Source organism: Trifolium pratense, linkage group LG3 (assembly GCF_020283565.1).
Source record: "Trifolium pratense cultivar HEN17-A07 linkage group LG3, ARS_RC_1.1, whole genome shotgun sequence".
Classification (NCBI taxonomy): domain Eukaryota; kingdom Viridiplantae; phylum Streptophyta; class Magnoliopsida; order Fabales; family Fabaceae; genus Trifolium; species Trifolium pratense.
Window position 1 is genome coordinate 9235675 of NC_060061.1, and position 24101 is coordinate 9259775.

Here is a 24101-nt window from a genome sequence, read left to right on the forward strand (position 1 = left end):
ATTAAAGCTTGAGACGATTAGCAAAGTGGCAAAGTTTTATTTAGCTCTGGTTATATTTCACGATGCCCGGATAAGCAACACTCAAAATTTACGTGGCAACTACACTTTTTAGCCACCGGTAAACCTTCAAAATGCCTACAAATATGACAAAAATTGAAGCGTTTAGAATACATATGTCTCCGAGTTTGCAACGTTGACGACTCCAAAATCATTAATTGAAGATGCACTGAGTTGAATCTAACATGTCAATTTGAACGCACCCTACACACCCGGTTTCAAAATTCGGATATATAAAAATCAGTTTTCAATTAAAATTTTGATGTTGGAGTTTAACAAACTCGCATTATATTCTTAATATGACTGCTTTTATCAAGAAGTTTCAACCCTCGTAGTCGTAGAGGAGTGACAGAATTTAGCAGTTGAAGCTACGTTGTTCATACTTCATAGACAAGACAATAGCTCTAAGAGCACTCGCCAATTGTCTTCATTCTTCATGCTAGTTCAAATTAGATTTGTATGCTAGAACATCCGAAAAAGTTGTCAATAAGATAGTTTAATGCACTTGTAATAAATTAGTCAAAAAAAATGCACTTGTAATAAAAGAAACAAAAATGTCCATTAACATCTCGTTTTTAACATCCACAAATGGACAATTTCAATATTTTAGACTTTGGAGAAGAAAGAGGAGGTGAGAAAGCCATTTTATTTAAAATTATGATCACACAAATTTTACCTACGAAAAAATATGGTCCTAATTTGAAAAACAATTTGAAGTTGGTTTTTCTTTGCACACACACAATAGAAATACTGGAACGACACAAATGTTAAAGCAAATATCCGATGTTTAATGCTGGTATTTAGCAGATGCAAAATAGGAGGAGTGGGGACAGCATTATAATTTTAATATTAAAACAATATAACATTAGCTACCTAGTTCCATAATCTTCAATAAAATTGTCCTAATAAAATTACAGGCTTTCTGCCTTCATCCAGACACCCAAAAAATTACCAAAAGGGAAAAATCAAATTTACAACGTTTTGAGATGCAATAACAGATTAGGCAAAAGTTTTAGTGCCAGTACTCAATGATTGTTGCTCCAATTCCTGGAGTAAATTGAACAAAACGATTAGAAATTACGAGTAATAAAATAGTATTAGGTTCTGGTCATCAAAAGTTGAAGATAACTCTTAATCCACAAAAAACTGATCACCATCTCTCTCTGGACCTTGACCTGCAAAACAACAAATATCAGCATTCACAAACAAATCTTGTGCCAAAATTTAAAAGGGGTGTGTGTCTGTGTGTGTTTGAGTTCATATCCCCTATCAAACCTGTGTCATCCTAACCAGTTGCCACAACTAAAGTTTGAGGAACAGACCAAAGCCAAAATAGGCAGAGTTTTACCATGAATGGCAAGTCAAGAAGAAAAATACACAGAAAGAGACAACGATGTAACAGTGAATTCTCACCTATTCAAGTCTCTGCTGTTCGCAAACCACCCTCTTTCCTTGCTACCTTGAAATTGTCTTCTGTCATCAGTAGGACGCATCGACATATCTCCTGTACCACGGGATCGAGGTCGGTCCGTAAAATCCACACTTCTAGAATCCTCAAATGAGCCAGAACGAGATGGTGGCCTATCAGAAAAACCAGCAGTCTTTCCTGCTGACGAACCTGGCCTTTCAACAGCTTTCTGCCCAAAACGAACTTTATCATCCAAATCACGGATAAGTAGTTCCAGCTCCCTTTCTTTCTCTTGTAGCACTGCACGCGTACCAGTTTGGTCTACACCAGCATCATCCGCAGATTCCTTATTTGAATTTATCGTAGGCTCCTTCTCAAGTTCCTTCTTCAAATTATCAATTTCTTCTTTTAATAATTTTTCCTCCTCGGTCTCAGGCCTGAAATGTTACTTCAAAAGTCAACAACATATATTTGAAAGACCAACAACTTACAAATCAAGTAAGACCTAATTTGGTTAATCAAATGATGCTGCAATGTTGTGTACAACCAAGTAAAGTGAACAAAATAATCAACGAGTTTACATTTATATAGCAAGAGTTTGATCAAAACCAAACTATTGGAAGTAAATGATACACACCCTTGAATAAAACCTTTTTTTAACGCGAATGAAACTACTAGAAACTCACCTGTTGGGCTTCATAAAGTTGGAATAATGAAAAATTAGAAGAATCGCTGATGATATACTAGAATTGAATTAGAACTCACCAATACCATTATACTAAAAAGGAGGTAAAAAAAAAAAAGCAAGTACTGCTACAACAAGCCCAAGGAAACTAACACTAAAACCCTAATGTTGTAGTATTTCCCTTCAAGCTTAAGCCCCACAAACACCATACATATCTATGTAGTCAATGGGGGATAGCAGAGCTTAGCCTACCCCCAACAAAACTATAGTGTGTGGTAGTATGGCCACTAGATCGACGTTTAGGAATACGATACTAGAAATTTATACCATATAAGCATCCACAAAGGCTAAAAAAAAAAAACACACAAAATTAAAGACGTTCAAGGTTCATTGTTACCATTAATCAAACCCCGTATGAAGCATATTAGTTTTAATAGTGAAATGACCAAAAAATAAGAAGGAAAAAAAATAGAGGGACAGACAGTAAGTTGAGGGAATATCTGGTTCTTTTTACAGGATCTTCATTGTAGTGGCCGCTACAGCCACTATTCATCTTTTACTCAAAAACGCAACACAATGGGGTTTCATGTAGCACCTACAGGACATTATGCTGCACAATGCCACTATAGCATCTGCTATGGACTACAAAATAATTAGCTGCTACACCCGCTATGGATTACAAACAGCGCACCTCAACCAAAGTACTTAAGGCTACTAGTACTTCCCCTAAATATCAATACATACACCCTGTTCTATTTAGATAGCTGCTAGAAAATTTTCTCTTTTGGAGACCCCTAACGCTCCGTAACCCAAAATAGGTCCTCAGTGCCAAAATCTTGAATATCAAATCTATTGGCAGCTAAAAGTAGCAAATTTCAATCTCCGTAAAAAATCCCCCACAAAATACCGAAAAGCCTCAAATAGCATCTCGGAACAGAGCCAAACCTTAACAGCCACAGAGCCAAAACAAAGTGAAAGGAACTGAGTCTTAAACAGACACCAGGACTAAAACTTAAAAATGAGGTCGAAATAAAACTAGTTAGAGCACTGGCCAACTTCTACCTTTGTCAACTCCATGCAGACTCCAGTTCCAAATACAGCCTAAAATATTAAACCTCTGGCCACTTGAAACCTTATCGCTAAAACAGCATTCCCAAAATATAGTGCATGATAATTAAGCGAGAGCACACAAAACAAAAAGCCAGTCAGCCACCTAAGGGTGTCTTCCCACCTACTGGATGTCTTCCCATTCCCATACTTCCTAACCACAGCTAGATTGCAAACTTCAAGAACAATCTCGGGGTCAACTAAACGGCAATACACCAGCCAAGGGAGATGCTGCCTGAGTTTTGAACATGACCCCAGGTCACAAACAATATTACAGGCTTCTAAAAAGCAAGGAAATGTCAACAAACATAATTCTGTAAAGCCCCTGTACAGTAAAAACAATAGATCCTGCTGAAGGTTGATGGCAGCTCTAACTCAATGTTGGAGTCATAGGATAAATGTTGCAGAAGGAAAAGTGAGGAAGAAAGTAATACAAAGTAATCTGAAAAAGTGATTGATAGGTAATATAATACAATAACTGACCTAAGTTATATTATATATTAATATTAATACTAAATAATTAGGAAAAGTACTGGTACTGCTTAACAAACGCCAATATTTTTATTGTTGGCATCAATTATTCCAGAAAATTAAAATCGACAGGTCTGCCCTATCAACTATTTCCACAGTCAAAGAATCCCCGACTGACATAAGATGAAAATGCATAGACAGGGATCTTATAGATGAGATCATCCTGAGAACTGGACCAAAGATAAATCCAGGTCATGAAAAGGAAGAATGAATAGAAGTTTTACTGAGAAACTCTCCAAAACCAATTGTCGATCAAACAGAATGCCATAAATCTCCTCTCCCGACCTCTTTAGGGACTAACCCTACCAAATTCTGTCAGAATTCTAACTAACAACCACTAACCCCTTAACCGACAAATTCTCATAGGAGAAAACCCTGGAATTTAGCAGAAACAGAAGAAATAAAAGGTGAGAGATAAACCTCCACTACGATATTGGAACACTCACAGCAAGTGTTGACCCCACACAACAATATAAGCATGGGCTGCACACATGGTAATTGAAGTATATCTCCCGCAAACACTGTACACATACAAGATATTTTCTACGACCGGAATATAAGCTGAATTTTTTTAAAAAACCATCAAGCCTTTTATAGCCATAATAACACTTGACTAGTACATCAGCAAACTTCTAGGATATTCATAATTCACCCACAATCCTATTACAAGACTTATTTTCTATCATAAAATCAAACCACAATAACAATAAATAGTTCCATAAAAACCATAATATAATTAATATTGTCCCCTTTGTATCGACTCTGCTCAATTTGAAATGAAAAATTCTCCTCAAATTTTCATGTTGTTCTAGAAGTATTCCACTCCATATAAAAATAGGTATGTTCTACATCAATAAGAAGCTATTGCACATTCTTCTTTGCACAACTAACTTAATTATCCAGTGGATGAAAGGAATCTAAATGGGAACAGATATATTTGTTCGAATGAAAATTGTATATCAAATATCACATTATGCATAGAAACCCTTTTAAAGTTACAAAGAATTTGGCAGCAAATAAGTAATTTAGGACTCTCCCACCAAACCCGAAATCAATAACATTTTAAAATACTTAATATAAAATCATTATAAAACCAGATATAAAAATTGCAATGATTATCCATCTCACTAGCCAGGCATCCTACCCATTGCTTTCATTCTCTTGCTTATTCAACCCTAAAATATCTGTTTATTAGATTATTTTCCCTATCTTTGACTAAATTATCCCATTATGACCAATTTATTACTATAATTAGCCATTACTTGCATCCACCTCTCTTAACCATCACAGTCAAATTTCTCAGATGTTAAAGCTTGACCTCAGAATGTTTCTTCTTATACGTCTATCTCCAGATTTGATTTCAATATATACTCCGTGGTTTTACTTTTACCTCTATCTACCCTTCTTGGAGTTTGATGTGTGATTAAAAAACTATAAGATATTTATATCATTAATACTTGTGCATGTAAAAAAGAATCAATTTTATACCTTTCAATAGTGTGCATTATAACCACCCTTGAATTGGAATCTATAGTCAACCTATCTCCAATAAGACTGCAAAATAATTGGTTAAAGTACCCACTACCCAATCAACCTATCTCCAAAATAACTGAAAAAACACTTTACTTCCGCATTTGATATTATAAACCCTCTATGAGGCTTGCACACACAAAAAGCGACACAACTAGTGTTTAATATCCCAATAAATGGAAACCTCTTAACTATAGCAATCAATTACACTAAAATCTTCCTTATTTTTTCCTACCCGCTATGTCACATCCAAATTTAGTTCTTGGAAGCACAAGAATCATTTACTTAGCTAACAACAAAAACAAGACAAAGAGCTTAACCTTCCAACACACATGTCCCTGATAGAATATGAAACCATCACCAAAGAAGAAACTCACCCTTGTCTCTTACTCCCATTATAAACTTACCATATTAGCAAAATAGCTACAATTATACATCTGATGCGCATACAAATAGGGCCATGACTCTAATTAATTAAACACATGACAACAACTCACCACAAAAGCAACTTCATAGTTCTGATTCAAATGACAGAGCAAACAAGAGAAAAAGAAAGGCATAAGATCAGAATTAACCTATCAACAGCACGATGCTCCAATTCCAGATCAATCTTCCGCCAATCCTTGCCACGCTCGCTAAGCAAAACCTCCCTGGGTTTGGCATCCCCAAAAGGATTCACCTTTGGCCTCGGTTTCACCGCACCATCTGGACCCTCAGAGCGATTGGACTGAGCACTTGAAGGCCTGCTAGAATGTGAACTTGTAGGCCTATTTTTTGCTTCAATCTCAGAATCCAGCTTCTTCCAATCATATCCTTTCTCAGCTAACACTTCCTCCCTAGGCCTCGCCGCACCAAATGGATTCGGCTTATTTGTCTTTGCCACTGGAGCTTCATTCACAGAACCATCAGTTTTCCTTGGATCCAACACCAACCTCGTTCGTTGCTGCTCCGTTTCACGAGGTGCACCTCTGGACCAACGATCTGGTTCAACAGCAGAACCCCTAGACCACCGATCTGGTTCGGTTCCAGAATCACGATAACCATAACCAGAAGATCTAACAGGTAGAGGTTTCTTACCAACCGCCCAATTGTCCACTCCATCAGCCTTAGATTCACCACTAAAACCACCACCACCGCCACCCCCATATCGATCACCACCGCCAGCACCACCCCCATATCGATCACCACCGCCACCACCACCCCCATATCGATTCTGCCTACCGGAATCAAACGAAGGAAGTGTCTTCTTCACCGAAGCCCAATTATCCACCTCATCAGCCCTCGACGGTTGATCAAATTCCGAAACCCTAGAATTCGGAGTCCTACGTTCATCATCAAATCCACCATAAGATCTTCTTCCAGCACCCCAATTACCATCTCCAGAGCCACCATCACGATCCCTACCACGACCACCACGGTCAAAATTTGAAAAACCACCACCAAGACGGTTATACTGCATTTCCTCAGCAGAACGCTCCTTAGGACCGGTAGGAAGCCGAAGCATTTCATCCGGTGTCAATCGAGGATAATCGGTAGCGCCACCACCGGAAGAGTAACCGCCACGTGCGAACTCAGAAAGAGACATCTTCTTATTCTTCTTCGGTTTAGCAGTAACGGCTTCTTTGAGACTCGGGAAGTTATCTGACCCGGCGGAAGCTTCCTTAGCCGCGGCTTCACGTTCCTCGGCTTCGGCTGCCTCGGAATCGGCGGCCCAAGCTCCGATGTTGCCCCAGGGTTTCGACATTTTCGAGATCTTAAAAAAAATTGAAGAGAATGTAGATTCGATTCGATTCGATTGTTGTTGTTGAAAATTGGTAGTTGAGCCGGGGCTCCGTTAATGGAGCCGGAGCTCCGAGAACATGCAAGAGAATAAGAGAGAGGAGAGGTTAGAGTGCGTTGGGGCGAAAGGGAATGCGAATGGAGAGGAGAGAAGAAGAATGAGAAAGAAGAAAGGAAGAGAAAAGATTAAAGAGAGATTGGGGTGTGTGTGTCACGCGCTTAACAGTTTCCTTGCATGTGGGAAAGAGAAAAACTACACAAAACTACAAAACTACTTTAATTAATTAATTAATTAATGCTTCATCTGGTTAATACAATCTTAGTACTCTTTGTTTATTTTTTCTTCATTTGGTAATTTTTGTTAATAGTGTGTGTTTTATTTATTTATTTATGAGGTCCCAATTATATATCTATGCAATTTTGTCGTTTTAATCATTATTTTTGACAATTTAAAAAATGTACATGTATTTAACTTTATCTCAACCTTGTAAAAAGATACATTTATCTATCACAAAAAAAAAATACATTTATCACAAGACTAACTTTGTCATTACATATTTAGAAATTTATAGATTAGAAAAGATTAGAAATTGAAAACTAAATCTAGTATATACAATATAAAAATGTTCCAACAAAAACCAAATTTAAAATCCATAATAAAATTTATAAAATAATACATTTTTTCAATATATATCATTGCTCTATTATATGAGTCATCTCGTATAATGAGATGATAATATGTAGTTATGGTGATGAGTGATGACACAATGTTATTGTGATGCTTGAACTTGATAAGGCAAACAAGTGGTCTATACTGCATTGCCTATAGTTTTTTCTTAAGATAACAACTTTTTTGAGAAAAAATATAACAAATGTTAGTATTTGTTAGTCAAAATAAATGTTATAATGGAGTTATTAAATGTTACTCATTTTTATAAGAAACCGCTCAATTTTTAGATTCATTAAATAATTGATGTATTTAGTTTAGAATATAAACTACATATATCAATTATTCAATAAATTTAAAAAGTCAATTATTTTTTATTGAAAGGACCGAAAGTAATATTTGTTATTCTTTTGGTGATGGATTTTATTGAGTTTTTTCTTAAATGATTAAACTCACATTTTTAAGTGTGAAAAAAAAAATTGAGGTTTAAATTTCAGTTTCTACAACAATAATTTTTTTTTACACATTCAATAATATATCTAATAACTATCAACTCATGATGTTTTTATTACGACTTTGATTATTGTGTACTGTTAGTGAAAAATTATTTTACACATGCATTCAATAACATATTGTCACATAATTTAATAATGTTACACGTTATGTATTTTAAAATATAGTAATAATGTGTCAATATATTATTGACTACACGTGTAAAATAATTTTACAATGAAAATTTATATATAAATTAAATTCTTTTATCGTTACTTCAATCTTTATACTATTCCTTCAAACTGCCATTGTTTGGTGTCTAAAATGTGAGGACTTCAGCGTGTATATTGGTTGGTTAAATTTGGTTCACTTATTAGAATTTTTCATTAGCAAATTATTTTAAAGTACGATTTTCAACTTTGCTAAGTACACATCAAAATGTAGTAACTTATATTATTGTAGATTTGTAGTTGAATACCACTTGAATGTGATTGCTTGCTAAGATTCTTTCTGTGACTGCGATATAGTAGTGTGTACTTCACGTGCAACAAGATCGTGCCCTCCACCGAAAAGGAGGTACTAGTTAGCAATTTTCTCAAAATAATAATAAATATTTATGTAGCTTTATTTAAGTAAAAAAAATTCAACCCAAAGAGAGTAATTAAAATGCAATGTTAATGTTGTTTTCTCTACTATAGCGACAATTGAGTAGAAAAAAATGACAGTGTGTTTTTTTACCAATAGTTAGGTGATTCAGTAGTGGTTTTTTTTATAAGCAATGTTAGTTGTTAGTTGTTAGTATTACAATGTTATGTTAGTTTTTTTTTTCTTGTCAGGACTCGAACCATTAGTTCAACTAGCTTAACCAGTTGAGCTACTCATCCCAATTCTTGCAACTGCGATCGGAAGGGGACTGAAACCACTTAATGTCAAAAATGACTCATGAACTGTTGGAACAAAGTTCACATTGGTGTGTGAATTGAAAAGAAAATTGAGTCTCATATCGGGTACTAGAACATACTAGTGTGTTTAGCATACTAGTGTGTATTTTGAGGAAATAAATAAATTAAGTTTCACATCGGTTACATACTTTATTTATTTATTTTAAGGTGATTTTATTTTTCATCATTTTGTAACCGTTAATTTATGAGAGAATAAATCTTATTGATGGCTACACTGAAAAAGCTTGATTAAAAAGAGATAAGCCTAGTTGAGAACAACCTAAGAAACCATGAGCCGGAAACACTTGTTCAGATTAATCAATCACATAAACAGGAAGACCACAAGTGTGGGTAGTAGTGTGGCTTGAATATTATCTACCAGGAATTGAATTATGAGCAAATTCATCTAATGATTATATCCTATTATCTTCTGCAATGATGCTCGTGCATACTAATAGGTATGTTACCTTCTTATTTTTATTTGAAATAAATAATGGGCAAGTAATTAGTGCCAAGATGGAGGCTAACGGCCTCACACTAATTTCATCAATTCTATGGTGTAATTAGTAAGTACAAATGATAATTGATTTTGAATAAAGCTACTCATGTATGATTGGTATTAGACCAAACTTTAGTACTGTTGTTGAGACTATTTTTTCAATGATTCGCCGTGTATTTACATTTTTAGAAGCTAATGCTGAATATGATGTAGAATTTATTTTTGGTGTCTCTACATGGCGTTTGATCTACTGTTTTGTTAGACTTATATAATTTTAACAAAACTTCTATCGTGAAAAGAGAAAGTAAGACAAGTTTTTGTATATTTCATAAGTTAAAATTTTGAACAAAAGGGAAACCATATTATTTTAATTTGGTTTATGAGTGATCAAAGTATCACTAGTTCCTTCAAGTAAAGAATGGTCTTAGTACCATTGTCCCTTTGATTTGAGAATGGTTTTAGTACCATATTGTAATGGCCTTAGTGTCATTATATTGATTGATATTGTAGTATCATCAATACATGTGGTATTGTAGTACCACATGTGGTATCGTAGTACCGTTGATTCATAGATTGATGTCGCAGCATCAATTTGAGTGGTATTGTAGTACCACTGAATCACCGATGAATCATAGATTGATGTCGTAGCATCAATTCGAGTGGTATTGTAGTACCATTCAAGAAGGTGTATTATTTGACCGATTTCTACCGTGCAGTAGCATATCGGTATACAGTTGTAACTGGGCTGTTTTATCCTGGGGACAGCGTGGTTGATAGTCTGCTTGCACAATTTTGGGCAGTGCCACGAAACGTCTTAAAGAAAGCGACCTAGTCCGCGACTCAACCCAGTAATCTCTTCGGTGGCTGTAAAAATTAATTTTTAACGGTTTTTTAAATCCGAAAACAACAATTTTAAGACGTTTCTTACTGTCATGACTACCGAAGAAATTACTGGTTCATATTATTATGTCGCTGACTATGGCAAACCATTTTGGTTTAAAGGGAATCACTTCAAACATTAGCAACAAAAATAAATCATATTTTTAGAACAATAAAAGAGTTGCTAACGTGTTGAAGGATTATATTTCAATTGTATTTGAAACAATTGAACAAGTTTAAAAATGATAAAAAGTCTAAAGAAGATGCACTTGAAAGTCTGATAACTTGTCTTCTTTTGAAAGAAAAAGTTGTAAAGCAAGATCAGAAAAATAACGAAGTGCTTGTTGTCTCGAACAACAACACTAGAAACAGAAAAAGATACTCATCACTTTTGTTGATGAATGTTGAGATTATTTTTCATAAATCTTATGGAAAATAAAAGTGATAAATGATGTTCTTGACATGTTTCAATTCTTTGGAATTGAAATTGAAAATTAGTTCAATAAGAAAGTCAAGTAACTTCATTTTGTTAAGGCACAAAATATGATTCCCACATTTTTTAATGAGAATGAAATTATACATGAAACAATTACAACTTACTCTTTTGAGTTGAACGGTAAAGAAAAATAAAATAAAAATAAAGAACCTTTTGCCGAGCTAGTTGTTACAGTCATGTTTAATTTCGGCATTGCGTCTCATTAGTGGGGGAATTCAATTAATTGATTGTTTTGTGCTAAATAGAGTGTCTAAGTGCAAGAACAAAATTCACTTGTGAAATTTTGTAGAAAAGACAATTTAACTTGTCTTATTTTTTGAACTTGGAGTAATTTGACGTAGGTTCAAATTCTCAACTCCAAGAGAGTTTAACTCACTAGTAGAGCCTATGAATGTGTATTTGTTGATACACAATTAACATCAAAGCTTATAGGTTGTTGCCTAAATGCTAAAATGGTCATAGAATCAAAAAATGATTTCTATGAAAATGAATTTCTCTTTAAAATTGAGAAATAGTGGGGGCTCTAGTGGGGGCGTTGTACCTGGTCACATTCCAGTGATCAGAAGTTGTAATGAGAACATCGAACAAGATGTAATAGAACCTCGAAGAGGTAAGATAGCAAAAGTTGCTAAAAAGTATGAACCTGATTACATGGTTTATAGATTAGAAAAGAATCCAACGAACCTCCAAGAAACTGTCTTTCTTGGATGCTGATTTATGGTTGTAGCCGTAAATGATGAGATAGATTCTCTATGTTGATTTATGGTGGTAGCCGTAAATAATGAGATGAATTATCTATTGTCTAATAAGACTTGACATTTAGTAGACTTGCCTCATGAGTACAAATTGAATGATTATAAATAAATTTTAGAAATGAAAACAAATATATATCTTTTCAACATGTTTTCTCCAATTACAAGAATAATATCCATAAGGCCAAATGGATGTTATAATTACTTTTTTAAATAGTGAATTGGAAGAAGAATTTTTTATGGAACAACCTAAATATTTTTTTTAACTCATGGGCATGAAAACTAAAGTCGATAAGTTGGATAAGACTTTGTAGAGTCTTAAACAAGCCATATGAAATGACATGAAAAGTTTGACAATTTGATGATTGTCAAATGAATTTCGAAGTAAATGTAATCTTGGATATTGAGATTATTGATCCATGAATGCAAATTTCCTTAAATCAATCTCACTATGATGAGAAAGTTTTAAAGAAATATATTTACGGAAGCAAATTTGTTTGTGCATACTATACGATCATAGTGTAAAAACTATGGAAGAACACTGGTGAAAGTGTAAGACAATCAGAATATGAAAGCATATATATGTTGCCGCATTTGATATGTCACTGATTGTACTTGACCCGACGTTGCATATGTCGTAGCATTGCATATGTTGTGGTACTGTTGTGCCGGTTTGTTAGTAAACCGAAGAACTAGCATTGGTATGCTTGAGAGATTCATGAGATAAAAATGACCATGAATCTCATATTACATTATTATAGATTTTCTGATGTTCTTGAAGGATTCAGTGATGTAGATTGGAATACATTATTATATGATTCCAAAACAATTAGTGACTATATATTTGAAATATATAGTAGAGAAACTGTATCTTGAAAATCAGAGAAACAAACTACATATATTGGCTTAATCCAATATGGAGTCTGAAATGATACCATTAGTCACAACTAGTGAAGAAGCAAGTTGGTTGCTTGCTATTTGAGATTACTTTATGGAATAATCTATGCCAGATGTGTTGATCCATTGCGATAGTACCGCGGCTATTGCATAAATTGAGAACCATTATTATAATGGTAAAAGACGTCGAATAAAAAGAAAGCACAACACAATGATATAGTTAGTCTCTAAATGTGTTGTAAGCATGGGTCATGAACACACTGATGAAAAATTTAGCAGATCCTTTGACGAAAGGAATAGCTAACGAGGAAGTCCATAATACATCTGGAAAGATAGGACTAATGCCTAAATGAATTTCTCATGATGGAAACCCAACCTAAATGACTGGAGATCCCAAGAAATAGGTTCAATGGGTAATAACAAGTTGTGAGGAGTTAAAGATGATCATGCAAGTAAATATAAGAAAAGCATGATTCCTGAAAGCGAAAGGATGAGATAATAAAACTCTTAATGAGATCTATACTCTGTATGAGTGGAGTACCGAGCTTCAGGAGTACTCTTGATAGACTCACCTATATGAATGTGGAACTAAGGTTGGTTCCTATGGAATTTAGAGGCGAATTCCTAGAGCGTTCATGAAACTGGGATACACGTGCAGGGCCATTAAAGCACGGGCTATAAAGATACACCTTAAGAAAAGGCTGTGTGCGGGTTTGAGAAAAATCCGAGATAGAGTTCAAGACAAGTGTCACTCTTACTAAATCGGACTCTTACTTGCTATGTAAAGGTTCAAGTCATAGACACGTTTGCTTATGCACAATCTTTTAGAAGCATCCTACGATATTTTGGAATTTTCTTTTAAATTCAAGTGGGGGATTGTTGGAACAAAGTTCACATTGGTGTGTGAATTGAAAATAAAATTAAGTCTCATATCGGGTACTAGAACATACTAGTGTGTTGTAGCATACTAGTGTGTATTTTGAGGAAATAAATAAATTAAGTTTCACATCGGTTACATACTTTATTTATTTATTTTAAGGTGATTTTATTTTTCATCATTTTGTAACCGTTAATTTATGAGAGAATAAATCTTATTGATGGCTACACTGAAAAAGTTTGATTAAAAAGAGATAAGCCTAGTTGAGAACAACCTAAGAAACCATGAGCCGGAAACACTTGTTCAGATTAATCAATCACATAAACAGGAAGACCACAAGTGTGGGTAGTAGTGTGGCTTGAATATTATCTACCAGGAATTGAATTATGAGCAAATTCATCTAATGATTATATCCTATTATCTTCTGCAATGATGCTCGTGCATACTAACAGGTATGTTACCTTCTTATTTTTATTTGAAATAAATAATGGGCAAGTAATTAGTGCCAAGATGGAGGCTAACGGCCTCACACTAATTTCATCAATTCTATGGTGTAATTAGTAAGTACAAATGATAATTGATTTTGAATAAAGCTACTCATGTATGATTGGTATTAGACCAAACTCTAGTACTGTTGTTGAGACTATTTTTTCAATGATTCGCCGTGTATTTACATTTTTAGAAGCTAATGCTGAATATGATGTAGAATTTATTTTTGGTGTCTCTACATGGCGTTTGATCTACTGTTTTGTTAGACTTATATAATTTTAACAAAACTTCTATCGTGAAAAGAGAAAGTAAGACAAGCTTTTGTATATTTCATAAGTTAAAATTTTGAACAAAAGGGAAACCATATTATTTTAATTTGGTTTATGAGTGATCAAAGTATCACTAGTTCCTTCAAGTAAAGAATGGTCTTAGTACCATTGTCCCTTTGATTTGAGAATGGTTTTAGTACCATATTGTAATGGCCTTAGTGTCATTATATTGATTGATATTGTAGTATCATCAATACATGTGGTATTGTAGTACCACATGTGGTATCGTAGTACCGTTGATTCATAGATTGATGTCGCAACATTAATTTGAGTGGTATTGTAGTACCACTGAATCACCGATAAATCATAGATTGATGTCGTAGCATCAATTCGAGTGGTATTGTAGTACCATTCAAGAAGGTGTATTCTTTGACCGATTTCTACCGTGCAGTAGCATATCGGTATACAGTTGTAACTGGACTGTTTTATCCTGGGGACGGCGTGGTTGATAGTCTGCTTGCACAATTTTGGGCAGTGCCACGAAACGTCTTAAAGAAAGCGACCTAGTCCGCGACTCAACCCAGTAATCTCTTCGGTGGCTGTAAAAATTAATTTTTAACGGTTTTTTAAATCCGAAAACAACATGAACTAAATTAAACTCGTGGTATAATTTGTGTACTGCTAGGACTTTTTCTTCATTTGGTAATTTTTGTTAAATACTTATTTTAGCTGGTTATAGTGTGTGTTTTTTTAATGAGGTGCCAATTATAACTTTATGCAATTTTGTCATTTTAATCATTATTTTTTACAATTTAAAAAATGTATATGTATTTAACTTTATCTCAACCTTGTAAAAAGATACATTTTATAAATTGAAAACTAAATCTAATATAGTACAGTATAAAAATGTTCAAAATCCATAATAAAATAACTGTTATCATTGTTCTATTATCTGACTCATCTCGTATAATGAGGTGATAATATGTAGTTATGGTGATGACACATAAAGTGACTATCTTTTAGCTATTGTGATGCTTCAACTTGATAAGGCAAACAAGTGATGTATGGTGCATTGTCTATAGTTTTTTCTTAAGATAACAACTTTTTTTTTGAGAAAAAAAGATAACAAATGTTCTAATGGAATTATTAAATGTTACTCCTTTTTTATTTTATATAAAAAAAAAATTATACTCATTTTTATAAGAAACAATTCACTTTTCAGATTCATTAAAGAATTGATATATTTAATTTATATTATAGATTAAATACACCAGTTATTCAAAAAATCTAAAAAATCAATTATTTCGTTCTTATAAAAAGGATCAGAAGTAGTATTTCTTTTGGTTTGGAATTTAGCATGAGTTTTTTTCCTTTCTTTAATCTAATGATTAAATTCACATTTTTAAATGTGAAAAAGTTTAAGGTTTAAATTTCAGTTTCTACAACAATATTTTTTTTTTTTTTTTTTACACATTCAACAATATTTCTAGTAATAACTATCAACTCATAATATTTTTATTACGATTTTAATTGTTGTGCACTGTTAGTGAAAATTTATTTTACACATACATTCAATAACATGTTGTCATATAATTTAATAATGTGACACGTTATGTGTTTTAAAATACATTATTGATGTGTCAATATATTGAATCCACGTGTAAAATAATTTATTTTACACGGTATATATATCTATATATAAAGTGGTTAATAATATAACCAAACTAATTATTTTGGGCTCAAGTGGTTAATGAGCTTCACCAAAAATGACGGATTTTGGAAGAACCCGAGTTCGATTTTTGGGTGGAACAATTTCTTGGCCAAAATTTACTTACCTCGCGGCCGAACTCTGAACTACTAAGGTCCCTTTCCCCTAAAAACTAGGAGGATATAAACCAAGAAAAAATAAAAAAATTTGTTTTTCCTTTTTTTTTTATGTAAACTCGAATGTTAAATTTGTTAGAAGACAAATAAACAGGGTTGCTTACACTCTTACAAAGACGGACATATTTTTAACTAGTGTCCATAAAGAAGAAACTTCAAGAGCTTGCTGCTTGATTTGGTGGTAAAAAAAACTCTGGATCTAAAAGTTATGAGTATGAATTCAGCCAATGTATTTGAAAGGAGATAAATGCAAATTTAGCATGATTTAACATCAATAATATTTAAAGTGGTTATGTTGATTAACAATATTAAATATATGTAATAACAAATCATGAGTATTTTTTATCGTGGAGTTACTACTCCAATCTGATCAGCTAACATAAACAAGTTTTAAGTAGAAGATTGCTCATAAACAATTGAATTATGGTCAGTTGGTCACCATAACAAGCTATATTTGCCAACACATTCGCACAAAAATTTGTATCTCTATAAACATGACATGACTCGCTCACACTTCTCAACCCATCACAAAAAGGTAAAAAAAGTTTTGGATCAACGTCCAACCAGCCACTACTAACCACAACCGGTGAATCACAAAGAAATTTCACCTTTTTGAAGTCACAATTTCAAGCCATATCAGAGAATTTTTCATTTAACTCAATTTTGATTGATTTCAGAAAAACAACATATAATGAAGAACTGGATTTATTTATGCATGTATTGGTACAATGGAGAATCAAATTCTAAACAATTAGAATCTTATTTTTATTCTCCAAACTTTACTAAAAAACAACTCAGATTCAATGCTATGCAATCATATCATTATTTGTTCGGAAAACACAAGTTTAAAACCTAATTCAACATCTAACACATGTTGCTCAAGACATTCCAAACACTACTTAAATCAAATATGCATCTTTCTAAAATTGATCTTATAGAAGATTCTTTATGTTTTACTTTCCCCTGTGAAGGTAAAAAATTAAATGAATTACATTCTGCTAACACACCCATTCTAAATCTTACAGTTTTCCATAACTATCATATAATTTTCCTGTTCGACTTCCAAGCATGCTGAATATATTTTCAGCTTAAAGGGAGAAAATTTATAAGAACCGATTGAAGGAATCACCATAAAATTTTATGGCGCAACTTAATCTAAAGCAAGACAAATTTGAATACAAAAAAGTCACATTAGTAAAACAGAATACAGAATTGTAGCATAATAAACTCTATCTGACAAATTGTAGGATTAACAAACACAAACCAATAGAATTCATATGATTGAAGACTAAATCCATTTTCCATCAAAATTGAAAAAAAATAACAAGTAGAAAACTCTAATCAAAGAGTGAGAATCCCATATCTTCATCTTCCTCCTCTTCCTCGACCTTTTCTTCTTTCTTTGCTTCAGCAGGGGCAGCATCAGCTGGAGCAGCACCTCCTGCAGGAGCAGCGGCAGCAGCAGCACCACCTCCAACAAATACGGCACCACCAACAATCACCTAAACAAAATAACAACAAAGACATTCAATAATTTGATCAGCAATCCATCCAATTGTTAAACCCAAAAAGTCTATTCATCACCGAGAACATAGGCAAATTCAACAAATATGTGTGTAAAAACTAAACAATTTCAGATTATACATAATTTAATTGAATCATTAAACTATTGATTGCTCATCAGAATCTCACAAATCACAACAGAATCTCACAAATGACAACAAATTAAACTCAGATTCATTCAGCAAATTTATAACAGAAAATAACATAGCAAAAAGCTAAACCAAATCAATCACGTTGCAGACAAATCCTACTACTGTATCGTATTATATATAACATAATATCATAGAATCTATATCAAAGAAAAAGACGGTGATGATCAAAGGTAGAAAGATGTACCACGAAGACACCAGAGGAAGGAGAGACGGGAGAGTAAGAGGACTGAACACCGCCTGATGAATCGACGGCGAGAGCGGCGGAAACAAGTTTCCTTTGGATCTCGAAAGTAGAGTCACCGGAGGCTTCGATGTCACCGGAGTATTGCTTTGCGGTCCATTCGGCGCCAGTTTTGTTGAGGACGAAGGTGAAGACTCCCATGGCTAGTGATTAGTTCTCTGTGGTGAAAGTGAAAACCCTAATTGGAGATTTGAAGTCGCACAGAGAGGAGTGACGGCAATTGAGATGAGTGAATGGTTTATGTATGGGTTTGTGGAACCCTAGCAACGTGTTAAAAGGGAAAAGTCTATTTGGTCCTTCGTATAATATTATTTGTATTTTTTCAATAAGCATACTATTTTGAATTTAATTGTTGTGTACCGTCGGTATAAATTTTTTTTAGACATACATCCAATAATACGTTGCCATATCATTTAATGAATGTGACACATCATTTGTTTTTAATTACCATACATGATGTGTCGGTATATTATTGGACGCGTGTGTAAAATAACTTTACACTGACGGTACATATAAATTAAATTCTATTATTTTTGCGTAAAAAAAAAAAAGCATATTATTTTATTTTGTTTTATTTTGACAGGATTACAGGAACAATAATAAGCATATTATTTTTTGAGTTTAATGGAAGCGTAAAAATATAGAATACCAACATTGCTATATATTTATAAAAAATATAAATTGAGAGTTAATATATACATATAAATCTAATTTGAGAAAGTTATTTCTTGAAAAAAGTTTTAAAACAAAATGTGATAATATTTTACCTTTATTTATTCATCTACTATCGAAAAAATTAGAAATATTATAATCAAAATGTAATGTCTTTAATCCATCATTAATCAATATTTTTGTTTCGACACATGTTTAACACTTGTAGATGTGTCTGATATGTGTCTAATGAGAGTATGAGCAAAGAAAAAACAATTTTTTGGAACACTTGTTCGACACGTGTTGTACGAGTGTTTTACAGGTGTTGGACACCGATCAAATGAGTGTCCAAGTAAAGGAAAAATTGAATTTTTTTGGACACCGATCTGAGCTATCCGTCACGTGTCGTACGAGTGTCGGACACCGCGACACGCCTAATCATAGAGGTGTCGGTGATTCATAGGATACAACAAACACTTTCAATTTTTTTAGATGGACAAAATGATAAGTTATAAATTATTGAAAACTGACACATATTAAAGGTCCATTTTATGCTATTTTATAAGTCCACACTAGTGAAAATTGTATTTTTATAAGCTATTTTATCATAAACTACCTAGACAAACTTATAATAAAAAAAAAAAAAGTTGTTTGCATAAATAAGCTAATTCAAACCGTTTCTTAAGTGAGAAATTAGAGTTTGAATTATCATGGTGCATTGGATCTAATAATTTTGGTATCTAATAAGAATGATGTAATCTATCAAAACGGTGGGGAAAAGTATAGTTGACAGTGTAATTTTTGTTTTTTACTATTTGTATATATCCATTTTCTTCCTTGTTTATATCTGAAGTTAGTGTGCATTAATATATTCAACTTTTTATACTAATCTACTTCTATTCCAAAAGTGTGCAAATATATATATATACTTTTTTTTTACATGTAAAATTCCACTATGATCAATGTTATAAGTGGTTAGGGTGGATCAGTATTTAAAAAATACTTAAAATCTTTGTATCAAGAAAAAATATTTAAAATTGACGACATTGACGAGATACATTGTTATTTAAAAGTATAAGTTCATAGTTTTCCTCATTTTTATACCAAAATAATGATTTAATTGATTTTGTCTGTCTTATGTGTATTGGCAAAAATAATTGATTTTGTCTTCATAATAACAGAAAATTAAAATATAAGTCCAATTGAACCAACAATAATCATGTTATAACGAGTATAATTTAAAGCAACAACACTTGAAAGGTGCAAACTTATTCAGACATGAATGAAGCTTGCTCTTACAATTACAAAGAATCCACCAATTATATATACTTTGTGGAAAAAACAGAAGGCTTAAAGAGAAAATAGAAAATAGTAGCTCAACAATGAGGTGCTATTTGCAATTAAGAACAAAAAGTGCACATCCATGAGCTTCAACATCCATTTTTATTACCCCTTGCGTTGTTACAACGTCCTTTCCACTCCACACTTCCTTACCTTGACATGAATTGATACGTTTGTCAGTTAAAACATTAGACACAAATGATGTTTTCGCATATATTGTAATTGTTGTATTCTGTTGATCACTTAGATTGAAGAATGACATATACACTTCTCCATTTCTTCCCGTCGCAATCCATGATCGAACCTCATTCGAATCAACATTCTCTGCACAATGTTAAATTTGCATTATGAGTAATAAAAACAAAGAAACAAAGATTATTAAGTTTTAAAATGTGGGACATGAAGTTGCTGCAACAGCGTTAAAACTCTTAAAGAGAGTTTGCCGTCCATTTGGATCGCACAAGGCACGAGGGATTAGTCTCTGCAATTACACGCATATGAAACCTGGTTTACGCAAAAATTAAAAAAAAAATGTGGGACATATATGTACTAAAATGTACCTTCAATATAATTTACTGTTGCACAAAGACCATTGTAACTATTTAGCAGGGTCCCATTGGGTGTTAGCTCCCAAATCTGTTAAAAACAGAATTGATCATCTTTCAATAGAGTCCACAAGTATCAATAGTAATAAAATTGTACATGAAATTTGGACTTTAACGTACCTGATTTGAATGCATTTTGCAAGGAGAAAATGAGACTCTCTGAATCTCTTGGGAGGTAGTTTTTTGTTTTGAAGAACCATCCAAGCAAAATCTCATTTGATTTGCTGCAAAAAATTGATGTTTCCCGCGAAATTCCTCTTGATACTTACTCTCTCCGTCTCTGTAACAATATTGATAAAACAATTTATGTGTAAAAAAAACACAAATAATAATCAACTAAGTTATATAAATAGAACAAGAGAAAGATAATGCATGATTACAATGTGTGCTGCTGAAGTTCTCTCTTTTGTACGCAGAAAGGGTTCGGATTGTTTTCTAAACTTCCTTTCCAACAGATTCTTTCAAGAGGTTGGTTAAGATTTTCAACAATCCAACCACTTGCCTCTGATTCAGTGCAGCTAGTAAGGCCTAATGAAAGTGTAGGCTTCTTTCCTTTCTTAGATCTTTTCGGTTTCCCTTTATGACGCTTCTTCAAGCTTGGATTATAAGGAAACTGTCATTGCAAAAAAAACGATATTATTCGTTATAAGTTTATCTCTCACAAGCAAACTATTTTACTCCGAAAAAAAGTTAGGCAGATCACATGCCTCCATATTGTTTGAGCTGAAATGATTAATCTCTAGCAAAGTAGGATTTGTGATAATGTCGTAGGTAGCAGAATCAATCTCCCGTACATCGCCTCCATACATAAGCGGTGACTTTGCAAAAGCCCATAAAGTCATCTGTAAGATAGTAATGAATTCACTTAGAGTCTAATCATAATGCATACAAACACATCATTACATGAAAATATATACGAAAGCGACTAAGTTATACTATTTATCAATACCTGTGTCCTTTTCTCTACTAGAGTCAGTTTACTGCCCCTGTGAGGACCATCATTGGCACCTATAAATATAAAAAACAAAAAGCAAAAATCCAAATTTCAGTAAGTCTTTTAATCAAGATAGAATGCTTCATGTCTAGCAGCCGAGTCTCGTTACCTGGATCAGTTAGCCATCCAAACGGTAGCATGTCCAAATCAGGCCATGACTTTCCCTTAAAACCTTTTGCTCCTATCATATTAGCTGCAGATAAATCCCTGATTAAGAATTAAATAAAACTGAAGTTATATATGTAATATGGTGCATTGGTGGTAATATAACAGAACCTAAATATAGAAGCAGCATGATTGCAACATACTCCGAAGACTAATAAAAATATCTTAAACAATGCTATGAAGTATAAACAAATTAATCACCTTGATATATTAAAGTGAGACTTGACATCCCCCCATGAATCCCAATCATCTCCTGTTATGCGATACATGTTGACTAGTCCGCTTACCTCCTTGGCCAAGGCTGGTGTCACGCTGGTTCCGGGAGATATAGAATACACTAAGGAGCGATTAACCTGGCTGAGAACCTGACACGACATGTCGTTTGATAAGTTTGCAAATAATCATAGCGAAAATATTGAGATCTCGAATCTTTATACAAGAACAAGTAGTAGTGATGAAAGATCATGGAAACCGAAGAATACCTCAGATACATAAGTTATCTCGTTTAAATCCAAGTCAGTACCAAACACACAATCATGTTTCACTGCAAGAAAGTCATAAAATCGTTAAAAATTACACCAATTACACCAAAGCATAGGAAGAACTGTGTATATTACATGACAATGCAATTTTTAATGAATACAGGAATGCATAATCATCATGATAGATGTCAATGGCATGATAAATGTAGTGACAGCAAGTTAGCATTGCCAGTACCAAGATCAAGTCCCCAAGCAGCATACTGCTCATAAAGGGATCTGAGAAAAGCTCTTCCTGCTCCTAATGTTGTATTTACACTCATGAAACCATTAGACATCCATGCACAAGTCCTTGTTGGGATTGCTATGTCTTTTGCATGCCATACTCGACCGGCTTCTTCATAAGCACCACCCTAGAAAATCACAAGTAAAGGACATCAAAGGTCAAAAAGAACTTAAGTGTCTATTTGGATCTGCTTATTTGAGTTTATCTACTGACAAAAACACTTTTGTATTCATAATATAGAAAGAAATAGAAGATCAAGTTATAGCAGAAATGTAAAGCAATACCTTTATTGTATCTAAAATAGGTGTGTTTGCATTCACAGCCTGTGTGCTTATTCCTCTCATAACATGAATCCCAAACTTTAAACCTAAACTATGTACTTTGTTAGCAACTTCAGTGAATCCCTTCCCACCACTGGAAGAAGGCCACCTTTCTGGATCAGGGACCATCCTTCCCCATTCATCAATCAAGTCGAATCCAAGAGAATTACTATTAGCGCCGGGGACTTTCTTCCTATACCAGAGCCAATCCACCACAGCATACTACAATGGTAGAAAGTAGAAACAAATAAATCAATCTATAATAAGCTATAATGCAGTAAAGTAAAATCATCCATAAACTATAGTTCCTTTCAGTATTTATACCTCGTATCCATGAACACGGAGACGCTGAGCGATTTGTTCAGCATTCTGTAAGAATACTTGTTCAGAAATTATCCAGGAAAATGAATCATAGGAATTCCAACCTCTTGGTGGCAAGTTAGCTTGTTGTTGGTCACTCTGAGATGAATTATGTGATGATACACTGAAATAACACACTCAAATATAAATTATGGCTAATACTTTTTTTACTATTTTGACAGTTACAATATAATATAGCGCATAAGACTTGTGCATCACACAGGTAAGCGTCCAGTTATTCCAAGTTAATAACATCCAATAGCAAGCAATGACAATGTGAATGTAAAAGCAAAAAAAAAGAATGAAAAGAAGATACCTCTGAAAGCAGGAACCAAAAAGAAGCAAGAAAGAGATTAGGCATAATGTGGAACACTCCATAATTTCTGGTAGGGCTGTTCCACCATATACATCACACATTATATATAAGTTCTCAAAATCATTCAAATTTTTAGTTAAAACATTAAATTATATCTGGATAAACATAAAAATATATTTGGATAAAATCAAAAAACAAAGTAATTAATATTGATAATGCCTTGTTGTAAACCAAAGGTAATATAAGATTTATGATATCACATTAACAACTGTTTGAGTTTATTTCATTTTAATACAATGATTGTAATAAGACTCAGCTTTATCTTATAATAATTGTCTCTAAAAAGAAAGTGTTGATTTCCTAACCTCCTAGTACTAGTTGAATACTTT

At 33.4% G+C, this 24101-nt stretch overlaps 3 protein-coding genes across 3 annotated transcripts; all 3 read right to left on the bottom strand.

Moving 5' to 3' along the window:
* Positions 1–889: 889 nt before the first annotated feature.
* On the bottom strand, positions 890–7385 carry LOC123917023 (eukaryotic translation initiation factor 4B2-like). The gene is made up of 3 exons (XM_045968630.1): positions 5894–7385; positions 1471–1902; positions 890–1232 (listed from the first exon to the last, which is right to left on the bottom strand). Exons 1-3 carry the CDS (start codon positions 7060–7062, stop codon positions 1208–1210), a joined length of 1626 nt encoding a protein of 541 aa, XP_045824586.1. The 5' UTR covers positions 7063–7385; the 3' UTR covers positions 890–1207.
* A 10024-nt stretch (positions 7386–17409) lies between these two features.
* LOC123917026 (60S acidic ribosomal protein P3-like) lies at positions 17410–18434 on the bottom strand. The gene is made up of 2 exons (XM_045968635.1): positions 18139–18434; positions 17410–17741 (listed from the first exon to the last, which is right to left on the bottom strand). The coding sequence occupies exons 1-2, from the start codon at positions 18334–18336 to the stop codon at positions 17577–17579; spliced, it is 363 nt and encodes a 120-aa protein (XP_045824591.1). The 5' UTR covers positions 18337–18434; the 3' UTR covers positions 17410–17576.
* Positions 18435–20107: 1673 nt separating this feature from the next.
* On the bottom strand, positions 20108–23774 carry LOC123917028. Its single transcript, XM_045968636.1, has 13 exons — positions 23713–23774; positions 23361–23520; positions 23001–23258; positions 22669–22843; positions 22434–22495; positions 22153–22316; positions 21896–21993; positions 21742–21800; positions 21500–21634; positions 21173–21405; positions 20913–21072; positions 20748–20823; positions 20108–20511 (listed from the first exon to the last, which is right to left on the bottom strand). The coding sequence occupies exons 1-13, from the start codon at positions 23772–23774 to the stop codon at positions 20237–20239; spliced, it is 1917 nt and encodes a 638-aa protein (XP_045824592.1). The 3' UTR covers positions 20108–20236.
* Positions 23775–24101: the final 327 nt, after the last annotated feature.